The sequence below is a fragment of the Grampus griseus genome (genome assembly GCF_964374135.1).
Source record: "Grampus griseus genome assembly, chromosome: 16".
Classification (NCBI taxonomy): Eukaryota; Metazoa; Chordata; class Mammalia; order Artiodactyla; family Delphinidae; genus Grampus; species Grampus griseus.
The window spans coordinates 55,453,123-55,470,649 of NC_139010.1; the positions used below are offsets into that span (position 1 = coordinate 55,453,123).

Consider the following 17,527-nt stretch of genomic DNA (forward strand, 5'->3'; position numbering starts at 1 on the left):
CCTGAGTGAACCACTCCTTCCTCTGGGCCTTATTCGCCTAATACGATATGATTCTTATCATACTGTATTGTCTTTTTGGGGGTGATGATAATTGTCTTTTCTGCTAAACAATAAGTTTCTTCAGCAGAGAGGCTGGGTCCTTGTCTCTATGCCCTCAGGAACCAAAGCGTAGCCAACTCAAAACATGCTTCTTGAATTAATTTACGCAGCCAAGATAGGACACTAGCATCAAAAGATTTTGCAAAATAATTATTTATACTCAAAAGGAAATGCAAAAATGCTTGTTACCTAGTTATTAGCTGCTCTTTCCTTTTTCTTCTCTTTCTCTCTCAAACATTTCCTTTTCCCTAAATTCTGCACTACTTTGGAAAATATATATTATCCCGAGTTCCTCCTTTTTGTTTGTGTAGATACTTTTCCCCTAAATCAGATTTCAAGCTCGTTTTCTTTCCTATATTAGCACACCAGAGCCTAGATTGCCTGCCGATGTCCTTTTCAGCACCGCTCTCCCCAACATTTAACCACCTGGCCTGTCTCTCTCTAATTGCCATCACCTCATCTCTGGGTCCTTCAGAGAAACTTTTGTGGAATCTTTGGTCTCCCTCAGTGACCTCACCAAGTTTGAAACCACAAGTGATAACTCTACATAAAATTCTAAATTCAATCACATATGAATCTTAAAAATGGGTACTTCTGCCCTAACGTAAAATGTGTTCACTTGTAATCGTTTTCTTGATTCTCCTGGAGAAAGACATTTTGCTGCATGAAATGCAAGCCTCAGTACAATCTCTTGGCAACTCAGGCTAAATGACCATGTGGAAGCCCACACAGTGCAGGCAACTCAGGCAGCAGCCTGCTGTGTGGAGAGTGTGTGCTCACACCCGCTGTGCGTTCACAAGACCTTCCTATGTGCCAGGCCCGGCCTGGACCCTTTAAATGCACCATCTCATTTAATCCCCACAAACACCCTAGGAAGCAGGTGCTGTTTATTAGGGGTCCTCTCTACAGGTGAGAAAACCAAGCCTGCGGAGCCTAAGGGACTCACCCGAGACAAAGCTAGTGATGGGGAGCCAGCCGTGAACTGGACGCAGGCAGGCCTGGAACCTGCCTCCTAGCATCTACCTCCCTCCAGCCAGTGTTTCCCACCACCCAAGAAACAGGTCTTAATGTCTGTTAGGTACGTGGTAGAGTTAGGAAGCTTGGAAACCTCTGAAACCAAAGCAGGAGGAACCACCTGGGCTCACACTCAGACAGCTCTGCGAGCTGAGACTCCCTCCCCTGCACGTCCCTGAGCTGCCAGCACAGCGGTGGGCTGTGGAAGATGTTTACTACAAGAGACATCCCTATATAAACCGCTGCAATTACATCCCCCCTTTTTATGTAGGACACTCTCAGCATTGACATTCTGCTAAACTAAGAAAGGGTTTGGCAGATGCCCTTAGGGAATAAAACTGTCAGCTCTGAGTTCTCCAAACAAAGAAGCCCCTGTACCAGAGAACTGTTTCCTAATCTCCTGGACCCTTGCCCAACAAAACCTCCAAAGACATCACTCCCCACAGCCCGGGTCCAACCATGGGGAGGAGGGAGGGACTGCAATAAACTAGAGGGAATAAAGTTGGAAGGACAATCGTAAAGACACATGAAGATTGGGTTTCCCATCAGCAGGAATAGCATTTGCCTCTGAGATGAGCAAATGTTCTATAGGCCATTTTCTACTCTTTTACAGAATCAAAGACAATGTGCGGGCTAGCTCCAGGGGACATGTGACCAAGAGTAATGACATGGAACTAGGGAGAGGGAAAATCTTACAAAAAGTACCCAGTTAAAGACTCCATTGATAAATGCCCCCAATGAACAAAGTAGTTTTCTGAAAATCCATGCAGAAAATTGGCATAGGGGACAATGCTACAAAATAGATTTGCCAAAATCATTCTCAACTCTGGGGCAGGGGTGTGAAGGTAGCTGCGGTGGATTGTTAAAATAACAAGTCTGTGCCTCCTAACATCCGTATCCCTCTGCAATACGAAGTTGCAACTCCTCCCATTAAGAGGTAGAATCTCTTTCTTCATCACTTGAATCTGGGCTGGTCCTGAGCCTTGCTCTGGCCAACAGAATGTGACAGAGGTGATGTCACGCACATCCTAAAGCCTGGGTCTTAAGAGTCTTAATGAGTATTGCCGTGGGAGCAATCCCAGGCAAGCCCAGAGAAGAATGAATCAGAATGACCCACAATGTCATAAAAAATAAGTTTTTATGAGCTGTTAAGTTTGGGGGTAGATTGTTGTACAACAATAGATAACATCATGTGAGCAGAAGGGGACTTCTGCCGCCCTTTGACCCCTTCAGGGAAGCTGCTCCTCTCCTAACTAGCCGCCCATCACACCCATGTGCTGCTCCCTTGCCAAGCTCCCTTCTAGGTGGACTTTTGATGAGGAACTGTTATTTCATGGGTTTGGTCCATGGGTTTCCATTGGTCTGTGCTGATAAAATCCTTCACGCTGACAACGGTGTTAAAACGGTTATCTCCCGAGGGGCAAAAGGGATGGCATTACGGGTTAGAAATCAGAAAAAAAAAAAAAAAAGAATTTTTTTTCTTGAAAGACAAGAAAAGAAATGTTGGTGCTAGAAGACAGTCTGTCTTCACTCTTGCCTCGGCCTCTGGCTTCAGAGCTTTGCACAGTTACTGGCACGTCGCAGGCATGGAGAAGGCAATGCAGTTTCTATATCCCATTTGTAGTAATTTATCCAAAATTTCCTACATAATAGAAACTTGTAGATTCTTCTTAATGAAGTGACCACTGTAACTGCACGTGGAAAGAACTGCAATGAGACGATGGACATTTCTTCCCTCACCTAGTCCCCAGCACTGCAGATCTCCTGTCTCCTTCGACTCATTCATTAATTTATTCATTTGACAAATATTTATTGAACAGCTACTCTGTGCCAGGCGCTGTGTTGGGTGCTGGGGATTAGAAGAGAATGAGATAGTCTCTGTCCTCAAAGATCTCAGTCCAGTGAGGGAGAGGAGAATGCAACAGATAAATATTAATAAATAAATTTATAAGAATAATTGATAGATAAGGTATAAAGCAATATGAAGAGTTTGGACAGCTATAAAAACAAGACCCAAGGCACAAGCTTCTCACCTGGACCAACTTGACCTTGATTCCCTGAAAAAATCAACACTTTGGCTCTGCTTAGCCGCCTGCAACCCCTGGGGCCGATGCGATGTGAGCTGGCTATTCCCTAAACCATTTCCCAAACCTGAATCAGTCCCACCGCCACACCCAAGCATCCCACCTCTGACATCTGCAGAGGGGCCACTTATCCTGACTCTCACACCCCCAGGTAGGTCCCTCAAAGTCTCAGTTTCCCAGCGTGGAAGAGGAAGCCTCGGACTTCCAATACGGCAATGAGTGTGATCATATCTGTCAATCCCTCACCCATTCTCGTTAAGAAATTACAACCTGAAATGTTCGAGCTGGAAGGGGCTCAGGGAACATCTGGTCCAACTCTCTCATGAGGGAACTGAGGCCCAGGGAGGTGGCGATTTGACCCTACACACAGCTGCCCCGAATTACTGTCTGGACCTCCTTCAACAGCAAGGTACATGGGAGAGAACGAGGGCTAGAATCCAGCCTTTGACTCTCAGTTCAGTGGTCTCATCACCACATCACATTGCCTTCTGTGTCTTCTGATAAAGAGCGAGGAGAAGAGTAAAGAAAACAGGGTAGGTCACTCCCATGCCAGGTGTTCAAAGATGCTAACTTTGGCCAAACTCCTCCCATTAGAGTTCTGGAGAGCCCCTGCCTGGGTGCAGGATGGCCATCCTAACTAACTCAGCTGTGTGGCCAGAGCACAGTGCCCCCGTGGAACGTGGGATGCTGAGGGTTGGAGGATGTCTCCCACGGTTCTACGACCTCATCAACAGGATGCTTTCAGCAGCCGTACCCAAGAGCCAATCAGCCTGCGTAAATAGTCTTCCTTCCACTCCCAAGAGCACTATGTCTCCTGACCTAATGGTTTCCTTTGATCTTTATGGACACAGAGACTTATGAAATGGATTGTTTCCCTCTTTGCTGTGACTTGCTAGGAAGCACAGGGCAGGGTTTTCTGCCAACCCCAACAAAGGGTACATGACTTTATGGCATATATTCTGAATACCAAACTGATGCCAAGCTTCAACTTAGCCATCGACCCTTATATTTCCCTCCCCCATCCCCAAGTCTTCTCACCTAGTTTTTCTTCTTGTGTATATTGGGAATCACCTCAAATCTTTTTTAATGATTAAATAAATAAAGAGCAAACAAGCTGGTTTTAAGAAGAGACCGGGGGAAAAATGCCAAGAGAGAATACTCGCACTGTGTCTCCTTTAAGTCGAGTGGAAAGACCTACAAAACTGGGACTAGCGGGCGAAAACTTCTATATACAAAACACTTATATGATCTAGAAGCAAGGGCAATACAGAAAATACTTAAATACTGGGTCCAGCACAGCACGAACTCATCAAAACAGATCCTGCTGATGCCAGCTGTACATAACTGGTGTGACCACGCTTGAGGAAAACAGCTACCCTCATGCGCAGCCAGCAGGCAGGAGACCTGGAGTTTTGTTCTCACTCTAATCCCAGCTACCTGTGTGCCCACCAGCTGGCCGGAGGCTCATTTTCTTCTAAAATGAACCCATGATTTACCACCCTCCCAGCTCTGACACAGTCTAGGTTCCAATAAACCACACTGCTTCTAGGAGAACTGGTTGGCGTCACCATGCTTACATCAAGGACATACTTCAGAAGATACCCACCCCCCCCCACTGGAAATTTCATACAGAGACTTTAAGTTATTATCCCAGCTAACCTCTTGATAATTTCCCTTTTCTAGTTTGCTGTTTGTGACACGAGGGCATGATGAAACACCAGCTTCACAATGGGATTCAATCTTATTAGCGGGAACCTGATTAGATTATATTTCACTGCAGCCCAGAGGCCACTGTATTTCAAGGACAGACACGCCAACCGTGCTAGGGACATGCAGAGACCCGCTCTCTGCAGACCTCCAGGAATCCGACCCAAGCCTGCGGCAGGCACATTACAACACAGACGAGGCATAACCATAGATTCCGACCTTGAGAAGGTGTTCCGGGCGTAGTGCATGATGCTGTCAAAGTCGTACATCTCTCCCAGAGAGCTCACTTCCCCAGCTTCCATTTTTAAGAAATTATACTCCTGACCTGTGACATAACACTCTGTTAAGGCCTTTGAAAACCAAGGCAGGCACCTGAAAGGAGGCACAGGAGGGAGAAGGAGGGCCCATAGCAACTTCCGAGAGCTCTGTTAGCCCAATCAGACAAATGACAGGTTTGGTGGTGGTTCTTGTTGTTTTTAACAGATTGGAAATTTGAAACAGAACAGCACTATGTGGTCACACCCCACCACACAACACCCCTCCCAAAATGCCACTCAAAACTCCTAAACTCGGGCTTCCCTGGTGGCGCAGTGGTTGAGAGTCCGCTTGCCGATGCAGGGGACACGGGTTCGTGCCCCGGTCTGGGAAGATCCCACATGCCACGGAGCGGCTGGGCCCGTGAGCCATGGCCGCTGAGCCTGCGCGTCCGGAGCCTGTGCTCCGCAACGGGAGAGGCCATAACAGTGAGAGGTCCGTGTACCGCAAAACACAAAAACAAAAACAAAAACAAAACTCCTAAACTCAGTTAGTAGACAGGTTAATTATCAGTCTGCTTGCTCAAAAAAAAATTGTTTTTAAATCTCTAATCTTGCTATTGACAGAACAAAAGAAAACAAATCCAAGAGTTAACTTCAACCCCACATTCACAATTCAGCCTCTCAAAAGCATTTTTAAGGCAACTATATTATTCAACCAGCTACTTTCATGTTCAGTATGAATTTATGTATAAAACTGTTTCACAGGAGGAGGTATTTTTAAGAAATCTAGACACTATCTGCCTTGGGATAGGCAGGAATACTCTTTTTACGTGTACTGTATCTTAATTATATTTCAGTTTCAAAAATATGTTGCCTACATCAGCAAAAATGAGTCTTAGAAAAGCAACTGGGAGAACTCTTTTTCTGGCTTATCAGCTTTGATGCTGCAACAGTGTTCTGGTAGATTCTGTTCCTGTTAGGAAATGGAATTGGATTCCTTTACAACGTGGAAAGTTATTTCACTTCTGCTCTCTCCTACAAGCTCTGGCAGATGACCTCCCAGGAAGGGCCACCGATGGACAGTGCTAGTGACAAAGGCCTCCATACTTATAAACGAGTGTTGTCTGCTCCCCACCCCTGCCCCTTTACTCCTTCCTGACCCCATGGATGCCACCTGCCTGACCGGTGTCTTCCAGGCTCCATACAGACTCCTTACCTGGCTGGATGTTCTCTCTGATGATGGTGACGTGCTGGTCTCTGTCTGGCCGGGTGTGTTCATGCCAGAACCCGACCACGTGGCCCAGCTCATGCGCCACAATCCCAAACTTGTCACAGTTTTTCCCAATGGATATGGCCTGCGGGCCTCCACCTCGGCGCCCAACATAGGAACAACAGCTGGACAGTTGCAGAAATACCCAGGTCAGCAGATCAGGGAATAGCAAGAGTCTAACACCCCTCCCGTGTGTGTGTGTGTGTGTGTGTGTGTGTGTGTGTGTGTCTAAAAGAAACGCAGACTTGAGAGCTGAAAATGATCTCATTGTCTAACTTCCCTCTCAACGCAGAAATTCCCTCCAAAAATGGTTCTTGACCTTTATGGTGGTCATGGATTCCCTTGAGAATCTGAAGAAAGATATGGGCTCTCTTCCAGGAAAAAAGCAACTAACTTCCCCCACCCCCCAATCTCCGCTGGACCATCTCTGATGACAAGGAGGAGACAATGGTTTCTGTAAAGCATGAGTCTTGATACTATTACCAGAGGAGCCTTAGAGATGACTCCCCTTCTGGGCACAGTTATCTTTTTAAATATATATTCATTATTCCTAATATAGAAAAGTATAAAAAATAAAATGGCCCATAATCCCACCACTCAAATAACTTCTATAAAACATTTTAAAAATACACGCCCATGTTACAAAAGATTTAAGTATTAAGGCTCTGAAGATAACCACTGTTAACAGTTTCTTAAATGCTATTCCAAAATATGTAATACATCTATGTACATATATTCTTTTAATTACAAAATACACCATGTACATTGTCCTTCATCTTGCCTTTTTTCCTCCTTAATTTATAGATCTTCTTATAACAGCACATGTAGACTTATCTAATTTTTTTCAAAGCAACATAGTATTAAAATTTATTTAATCAGTCTCCTATTAATGTACATTTAGGCTGACTCCAGTTTTTGCTATTTAAACAAAGCCTCAGGGGAGAGGGAGACAAAACAAACAAACAACAAAATGCAAAACAAAGAAACCATTAGGGTCTTTCTCGTTTGTGGTAGGGTAAATTCCTAGCAGTGGAATTAATAGAAGAAAGAGTATGTGCATTTGATATTTTGATAGATACTATCAAACTGCAATCCCAAAATGTTGTGTCTCTTTATATGCCCACTAATAGTATATTAAAAAGCCCTGTTTCCCCACAACTGGGACATCACTGGTTTTGCCAAACTATCTTTGTCAATTTGATAGGTGAAAAGTGGTATTTCACTGTACTGAGGTTGGATAGTTTTTCATGTTTTATGTGACATTTATATTTTTTTCTTGGGAACTGTGAGATCACATTTTCCCCCAATTTTGGGGGGTTGTTCATCTTTTTATTACTGATTTGTAAGAATGCTTTGTACATTATGGGATCAAGTCCTTGACTATCAGACGTGTTACAAATATTTTTCTTGCTTTCTTATTTAACTTTGTTTTTTGTGTTGTTTTTGTCATATAAAATTTTAATGTAATTTCTTTATGTTCTTATGTTCTGTTTAGAAAGGCCATCTGCATTCCAAGATTATAAGTAAAATACACTCTTGCTTCCTTCTAATACTTTTCAAATTTTTGTTTCTTTTTCTTTTCTTTCTTTTTCTTTTCAAAATGTTTATATCTTTGACCCAGCTAGAATAATTTTTGGTATAAGAAGTGAGGTAGGGCTTCCCTGGTGGCGCAGTGGTTAAGAGTCTGCCTGCCAATGCAGGGGACATGGGTTCGAGCCTTGGTCCAGGAAGATCCCACATGCCATGGAGCAACTAAGCCTGTGCGCCACAACTACTGAGCCTGTGCTCTAGAGACCTCGAGTCACAGCTACTGAGCCTGCGTGCCACAACTACTGAAGGCTGCACACCTAGAGCCCATGTTCCACAACAAGAGAAGCCACTGCAATGAGAAGCCCGTGCACCACACGAAGAGTAGCCCCTGCTTGCCGCAACTAGAGAAAGCCTGTGTGCAGCAACGAAGACCAAACGCAGCCAAAAATAAATTAATTAAAAAATAAATTAATTTTTAAAAAAAGAAGTGAGGTAGGATTCCAGCTTCATTTTTTTCACAATGAGCTATTTAATTATCCCAATGTTCAAATATCCCAATTGACTAATCCATCTTTCTCTCACTCATTTAAAATGCTACCTAAATTTGTGTATAAACATATTCATTTTAAACTCTTTTGTTCCATATTATCTATTTTTTATTGAGTTCCAAATGGTTTTAATTGTTATTATCTTCATTTGCATTTTAATATCCTATATGTTGGGATAGGACACCAAACACTCCCCTATCTCTGTCCCTGTCACTATTGTTTGGTTTCTCTCTCTCTCTCTTTCTCTCTCTCTCTCTCTCTCAGTTATTTCTACATGAAAAATTCTAATACCATTTGTTCAAGTTCTTAAAATACATGTATACACATACCCACATATACATACAAATCAGAATGGCATGAATTTATAGGTTATTTTAGGAAGTTCTGACATCTTTACTATGTTGGGCATTTCCATATCAGGAAATGGTATGCCTTTTCATTTTTTCTTCTTTTTTAAGTTTCTTTAGAGTTTTGGCATTTTCTTTCTATAAGTCTGGCATATGTTTGCATTTTTGTTAAGTTCATTCTTAAATATATTATCTACTATGTTTCTATTAAAGTTGTGATTTTCTCCATTATGAAAGTATATCAAATTATTTCATTAAAGGAAAAGTAATTAATTTTCTGTTTATTAATTTTGTAATCAGTCACTTTAATAGAGTCTCCTTTTGTTTCTGATAGCTCTTCGATTGATTTTCTGAGTGTTTTAGGCACATATTACATTAACTTCAAACAATACAAACACTGGCTTGTTCCTGCCAATATTCATTGTGTTTATCTCTTTCTCTTGTCAAATTACATTAGCTATTATTTCCAGAAAAAAATGTTAAATAATTGTGGTGATCATGAACATCTTTGATTTGTTCCTGACTCTAACAGAAATGCTTCTAGAATTATCTCTGATAAACATGAAATGTGCTTTGGAGATATATATATATATATATATGTATGTGTGTGTGTGTGTGTGTGTGTGTGTGTGTGTGTAAGTCAAGGATCTATCCCTGACATCTCTTCTTGTACTACCGTGACTACTTTTTTAAAACAACAAAGGCATGTCGAAACGTGCAGATGCCTTTTTAGCATCTATTGAGACATGAATATGGCTTATCTCCTTTGATCTATCAATATGTTGAATAATGCAAAGATTTCCTAATGTTGAACTAGTCTTGTATTCCTTAGATAAACCTTCTTGGCAGCCTACTCTTCTATTCTATTTTTCATGGCTGTTCATAAGTTAGATGAGTCTATAATTTTCTTCCCTGGTGTCATCTTTTTCATTAGGGGGTAGCAATGCCATGATACTTCATTAAAAGTTAATTGGAAGAAAGTGTTCTTTTATGCTCTAAAAAACTTAAATAGTACCAGAATAATCTGTTTCTTGAAGTTTTCAAAGAATTCATCTGTGAAACTCTACATTGGAGGCGTGGGGAGAACGTTTTTCTGTCAATTTTCTGATTTCTTTCAGTTACTGGCCTGTGCCAGCCCTTTATATTTACCTGGCAGTCATTCACATTATCCAGATTTCCACATTTCTTGCCTTAGAGTTTTATAAAGTACTCTTTTATGATTCTGCTGAATCTGTGGTTATTTCCCCCTTTTGCATGTCTGATTTTGTATATTTCTGCATTGTCACTTTTTTGTCTTAGACTAACGAGTAAGTAGTTTGTCTACAGTTGTTTGTTTATTCAAAGAATTTACTCTTCAATTTATCAGTCCTATAATGTGTTACCTTGTCCATTTTCTTCTGCTCTCACTAGGTTTGTTTTGTCGTGGTGGTGGGTTTTATGTATTTATTTATTTTGCTTATGTCTTTGACTTGAATATTTCATTGTCGTTCTTAGTGATGTGGATATCTGAGGCTGTGGGTTTTCTTATGGACATAGCTTTACCCAGATCTCTTCAATTCTGAATTGTAGGGCTTTCATTTATCTAGACTTCTTATCATTTTAATCCTGATTTCTTTATGACCTAAGAGTTGTAAAAAAGGGAACTTTTAACTTACCAGGTAATGCAGGAGTATCTATTCTATCTTTTGTTGTTATTATGTTATGTCCAGTTTCACTGCTTTGCAATCAGAGAATATTTTAATGTTATCTCTGCCTTTTAGAATTCATTGAGGTGTTCTTTTTTTTTTTTTTTTTTTCGGTACGCGGGCCTCTCACTGTTGTGGCCTCTCCCGGTGCAGAGCAGAGGCTCCAGACGCGCAGGCTCAGCGGCCATGGCTCACGGGCCCATCCGCTCTGCGGCATGTGGGATGTGGGATCCTCGCGGACTGGGGCACGAACCCGTGTCCCCTGCATCAGCAGGCGGACTCTCAACCACCGCGCCACCAGGGAAGCCCACTGAGGTGTTCTTAATACTTAACAGATGAACAATGTCTATAAACATTCAGTAGGCATTTAAAAAATGTGTTATCAGGTTATAGAATCTGACTCATAGGATCAACTCTACTAATTATATTCTTCCAGTCCTCTACAAATCTCTACTTATTTTTCGGTCAACTTGACATTGACCTACTTGGGTTCACAGACATGAAATAAAGTCCTCTGCTGCTGGTGTTTCTCTCAATTTACCCTTGAAACCCCTGGGGCTTGTTTTATGACTCTTAATGCTATGCTATTTGGTGCATAAAGATTTATGACTGTTATATTCTCACCGTAGTTTGAATTCTTTCTCATTATAAAGTGTCTCACCATTTTTTTTTTAGTACTTTCTGACTTAAAAAACAACAACAACAAAAGAGCCTGTCTACAACTAGAATTGTGATCCCAGCTTTATTTTTGTTGGTATTTGCCTGTATGCCTTCTTACCTTTTGCTTTTAAACCTTTCTGGATCATTTTCTTCAGTAGTCATCTCATGTATACAGCATGTAGTTGGGTTTAAGTTTTTGAACTAATATGGGAAACTTTTCCTTTCAATAGGAGAGTATATCACACTTACATTTATTGGCATAACAGACAGTCATAATCCAGTCATCTTATTATTTGTTATGTTTTCTGGAGGAAGTCTGTAAGCCCATGGAGCCCACAAAATTACATGAAGAATTTTGCATATATGTACATCCATAATGAGGGCGCCCATAGCTTCATTAGATTCTCAGTGGAATCACTGGCCCCAAGGCGGTTCAGAACCACTTTGTATGAAACACTCCCAATTCCTTCAACTGCTCCCATGACAGGAGATACAGACACCTTGTCATTCTGGAGTCTTCCTCTTGACCTACCCACTTTGTCCCTGGATTGTGAGTTCATTGAGGGCAAGAAGAGTTCCTGACAAATGCTGGGCTTCTATATATTACAGCATATTGGAAACACTTTGTTTCAGAGAGAAAATTCAAGACTCATGAGCCATCTGACTTGTCTGCCTCAGATTCCACTGAGGTGAACTTGCTTTCACTTACCCACAGGTTCTGTAACTGAACACAATAAAGCTTTCTTCATCCGTCCTCTCTATGAAGGTCACACAGGTGTGCTTTTCCCAGTGTCTCATGGCCTGCTTAAAAATGGCTCTCTGGCTTCCTGAAATGACAGGTCCATACCTTCCTTAGATGCTGGCTGACAACAAAGCATGTTCTAATGATCAAAAAAAGCTCATCTGGGTGCCCCAGAATAAAAATGAACTAGGACTAAGGATTTCCCTAGCTAAGAATACAGTATAACTTTCCTGAATTACCGAAACCTAGAGAGTAGGAGTTTGTGAATTGGGAGAGAGGGTAAAAATAGATTTTTCAAAATGTCCGCAGCTTCCCAACTTTTCCTTTGTATTGAAAGTACTTTTCTAAATTTTAAAATTTTACTCAGGTTATTCAATTTGGCAATTTTAGGCTCTTGAAGTAAATCACCAGCACTGCGTTCCACCCCTTCATTCTATTTTATACCTACAGGATGGTATTCCCATATGCTCTATAAATTCTATTTGCATGTACATTCATGCTACTTTTGCATTGGGGTTCAGTGTTTGCTGGGGGTTCCTTTTTTTTCAAATATAATAATCCTGTTGTATCATTCTTTTTTTAACATCTTTATTGGAGTATAATTGCTTTACAATGGTGTGTTAGTTTCTGCTGTATAACAAAGTGAATCAGCTATACATATATCCCCATATCCCCTCCCTCTTGAGCCTCCCTTTCACCCTCCCTATCCCACCCCTCTAGGTGGACACAAAGCACCGAGCTGATCTCCCTGTGCTATGAGGCTGCTTCCCACTAGCTATCTATTTTACATATGGTAGTGTATATATGTCCATGCCACTCTCTCACTTAGTCTTGCTGGGGTATCCTTGAGCCTAATTTTCTGCAAGTCCTTTGAAAACAGATGAATTTCATACTTCCTCTGAACCTTTCTTCATATTTCCCTGATTAGAAATTGGAAAAGCAATAAGTAAATTGGGAGCAAGAATAAAGTAAACTCTAGGCTGATAGTTTCATCTAGTCAATAAGTATTCTTTTCAAAATCTATCAGTCTGAAATAAATAATACTACTGTATTTTGATTTTGCTAGAAGCAATGAGAAGGATCTAGAAAAATAGTTGTTTGGGAAGTACACAGGATGGTTGGGGATTGGGTCTGAATTCTAGAAAGACTTTGTTGCAAAAAACAAACCAACGAACCATTGGGAGGCTCCCATCATAGTGTAGAAGATGCGGATGTGGTGTCATAATGTCCCCCCAAAACATACATATAGAAGAAAGAGTAACTTAGCCATCCAAGTGTCAAGTGACATCTTGACACTTTTAGTTAAAATTGTTTATAGAGCAATTACTCACCAAAATGGCAATCCTACTAATAACAAATATCTCCGTGTAAACAAAGTTCTCTATATAAAATTAGTTAATTTGGAAGAAGATTATATAAATCTTTGGCCAGAAAAGCACACCAGACCTGAAAGAACATGGTTAAGACACCAAGGAACAAAAGTTAGTAGCTGATGACAAGTCCCACATTTTAATTCTTTAGGAACACATCCCTCTCTCTTATTAGGGCTGAGGGCCCCTTGAGAGCAGGATGACATCTTAGTCATATTTTTATCACCAGCACCTAATTAAGGATCTGGCACTGGTGGCCCTGGGTTAATGCCATGGGAGTGCAACGGAACCAAGGGCATGGATGCTGGTGGGGACTCCACCAGGGTCATAGGGTCACCACCTGCATGAAGACTCAGGGACCAGGTGACCACTTTTGAGGACATAGCACCAACAGAGACTGCAGTTTCCTCAGGTCGATTGCACTAGACCCTGTGGGCAAGAGGGAGCTTCAGCAGGGGGACTGCTATGGCTCCGGCGTCTGTTCCATCCCACCGAAGTCCTTCCTTGGAGGACTTTGCCCACCTAGGAAGACAAATCATCCAGCCCCAAATCAGGCCTCATTTGGAGCTACTGACCAGTGAAGTTCCCTCCAATGACATAGGGGATGACCCCTCCTGGCCATATCCTCTCTGTCCTTGAGGTTGTAGCTCTTCGGACCCGGGGAGAGAAGGTCTCAGCTCCAGCATGCAAGGTCCCAGGGCTCTGTGGAAGCATAGCATTCTCCTTGCCATCTGCAAGAGAGTCATGATGCCATTTACTTTGTGTGGACATATATTTTCAGTTCTCTTGGGTATTTGCCAAAGAGTGGAATTGTTGGGGCATATAGTAATTCTATGTTTAACCTTTTAGAGGACTATCAGACTATTTTCCAAAGGAGCTGCATCATTTTACATTCCCACCAGCAAAGCATCAGGGTTCCAGTGTCTCCACATCCTCGTCAACACTTGTTATCATCAATCTTTTTGATTATAGCCATCCTAATGGGTGTGAAGTGGGTGGCATCTCATTGTGGTTCTGATTTACATTTCCCTAATGACTAATGATGTTGAATGTCTCTTCGTGTGCTTACTAGTCATTCGTATATCTTCTTTGGAGAAATGTCTATTCAAATCTTTTGTCCATTTCTTAATTGTGTTGTCTTTTTATTGTTGTGTTATAATTATTCTTTATATATTCTGGATACCAGACCCTTATCAGATATATGATCTGCAAACATTTTCTTCTATTCTATAGATTGTCTTTTCATTTTTATGATACTGTCCTTTGAAGCACAAAAGTTTTTAATTTTGATGAAGTCCAATCTATGCATTTTTTTGTTGCCTTTTTGTATCATATATAATAAATTACAGGCATACCTTGTTTAATTGTGCTTCACTTTATTGTGTGTTTTTTACAAATTGAAGGTTTTTGGCAACGCTGAATTGTCAGGTGATGGTTAACATTTTTTAGCAGTATTTTTAAATTAAGGTATGTACATTATTTTTTCAGACATAATGCTTTTGCACACTTAATAAACTACAGTATATTGTAAACATAACTTTTATATGCAGTGAGAAACCAAAAAATTTGTGCAACTCACTTTATTGCCATTTTCATTTTATTGCGGTAGTCTGGAACCGAACCTACAATATTTCTGAGGTGTACCTGTACAGCTTAATCCAAACTCATAATGATTTATATCTATGTTTAGTTCTATACTTTTCGCTCTTGTATTTAGCTCTTCAATCATTTTGAGTTAATTTTTGTATATGGTGTGAGGTAGGGGTCTAATTTCATTCTTTTGTATGCAATATCCAGTTGTACTAGCACCGTTGGATGAAAAGACTAGTTTTTCCCCCATGGAATTGTCTTGGCACCTTTGTAACAAATCAATCGGCCATCCTTTTCTAGCTTCTTGAGTTGAACGTTTGGCACATTAATTTTCAATCTTTCTTACATTCTAATATTACCATTTTAATCCTAAAATTTCTCTGAGTTCCTCTTTGCCTGCATCCCATCTTTTGACATGTACATTTCAATGTTAGACTTTGATATATTCTGTAAGTTCCATTTGGACTTTGTTCTTTGATCCTTGGATTATTTAGAGGTGTGATTTTTAATTTCTAAACATTTGTCTCTCTGTGTGTGTTATTGATGTCTAACATTGCTTTGTGTTCCAAGGACCTATTCTCCAAGGCACAGGTCAGCAAACTTTTTCTGTAAAAAGCCAGATAGTAAATATTTTAAGTTTTGTGGTTAATATATTCTCTATTGCAACTACCCAACTCTGCTATTATACTGTGAAAGCAGCCGTAGACACTGTGTAAATGAATGGGTATGGCTGTGTTCCAATAACATTTTATTTGCAAAAACAGATGGCAGGCTGGATTTGGCCTTCTGGCCATGGATGGTGGCCCATGCTCCAAGGTATCAATTCTTTGTTGTTTTGAGCCTTGCTTTGTAGCCCACTACGTGATTGTTTTTATAAATATTCCTTATAACCTTGAAATAATGTGCATCAGTTTCCAAAATTGATGGTTGAAGGGTGCTACATCTGTTCAAATATTCTACTTACAAATGTTTTTGGCTCCTTAGTGTATCTGCTACCGAGAAAAGTGTTTTAAACAACCTTGAGAACTAAGCCTGTGAACTGTCATCTTCTCCTTTATTTTTAATTTTTCCTTCATATTGTTCAAGGCTATGCTGGTTAAATAAGACAAGTTAAGGATTGTTAAATGTTCCAGATAAATTGCTTCTTTCATCATTAAATACCTTCTGTATCTGTAATAATGTTCATCCATAATAAAGATTATTTTGACTGATATTAATATTGCTATGCCAGTTTTATTTTGATTAGTATTTGCCTCATATAACTTTTCTGCATCTACATATTTTCAATCTTTTTGTGTAATTATGTGTTTTGTTTTAAATGAGTCATTCAATAGGTGTTATTCTGTGAGCAATACATTTCCCACAAGAAACAATAAAACAAGTTTTGCAATGGTCATAATGTTGAGGTTCAATATTACTTTTTTACTGTATATGAAATAGTTTTTGTAAATTGAAAAAATTTTGAAATAATTGTAGATCTACATGAAGTTGCAAGAAATAATACTGAGAGACTTTTTATACCCTTTACTCTGTTTCCCCCAATAGAAATATTTTATGAAACTATAGTACATTATTACAACTGGGATATGGACATCTACTGATCTCATTCAGATTTCCCCACCATTATGTATACTTGTGTGTGTGTGTGTGTGTGTGTGTGTGTGTGTGTGTGTGTCTAGTTCTACACAGTTTTATAACATGTATAGGTTTGTGTATCTACCACCACATTCAAGATACTGAACAGTTCCATCACCATAAGGATCCCTCATATTGTCGTTTTAAAATCACATCCACCTCCCTTCCCCTCCCTCCCAACCCATCCCTACACTCTCAACCACTAATCTGTTCTCCATTGCAAAAATGTTTTCATTTGAAGAATAGTATTTAAATGGAATCCTACAATGTATAACCTTTGGGAATTGGCTTTTCTCACTCAGTGCAATTCCCTGGAGATTCATCCAAGTTGTTGCATGTATAAATAGTTTCCTTTTATTGTTGAGTAGTACACAGTTTGTTTAACCATTTACCTGTTGAAGGACATCTGGGTTGTTTCCAGCTCTTACAAACAAACCTGTTATGAATATTCATGAACAGGTGTTTTTGTGAAGATTTTTATTTCTCTGAGATAAATACCCAATATGCTGGGTCATATAGTAATAGGGTTTACTTCTGGGTTCTCTATTATGTTCCATTGATCAATGTGTTTATCCCTCTGGTAATATAACACTGTCTTATTACTGTAATTATATACAGTCAGTCCTCCATACCCCTGGGTTTAACATTGGAGATTCAACCAACTGTGGATCAAAAGTATATTTTTAATTCCAGAGAGTTCCAAAAAGCAAAACTTGAATTTGCCGTGCACCAGCAAATATGTAGCATTTACAATGCATTAGGTATTAAAAGTAATCTGGAGATGATCTGAAGTATATGGGAAGATGTGCATAGTTTATATGTAAATACTATGCCATTTTATATAAGGTGCTTAAGCATCCACAGATTTTGGTATCCATGAAGGGTCCTGAAACCAATCCCCCAGGGATATTGAGGAAGGCTTGTAGTAAGCCTTAATATCAGGCAGAGTGATTACTCTCATTTTAGACTTCTTTTCCATTGTTTTAGCT

General features: G+C 40.3%; 1 protein-coding gene across 1 annotated transcript in view; it reads right to left on the reverse strand.

The window, feature by feature from the left end:
* TLL2 (tolloid like 2) overlaps nucleotides 1–17,527 on the reverse strand; it is a gene marked incomplete at both ends in the record, with an annotated part of 128,604 nt that overhangs the window by 39,583 nt on the left and 71,494 nt on the right. Inside the window, 4 exons of the mRNA XM_082673563.1 lie at nucleotides 5,124–5,229; nucleotides 6,378–6,556; nucleotides 11,911–12,024; nucleotides 13,885–14,044. Of these exons, the coding sequence (XP_082529689.1) occupies nucleotides 5,124–5,229; nucleotides 6,378–6,556; nucleotides 11,911–12,024; nucleotides 13,885–14,044 (559 nt within the window). The remainder of the gene's footprint in view (nucleotides 1–5,123; nucleotides 5,230–6,377; nucleotides 6,557–11,910; nucleotides 12,025–13,884; nucleotides 14,045–17,527) is intronic.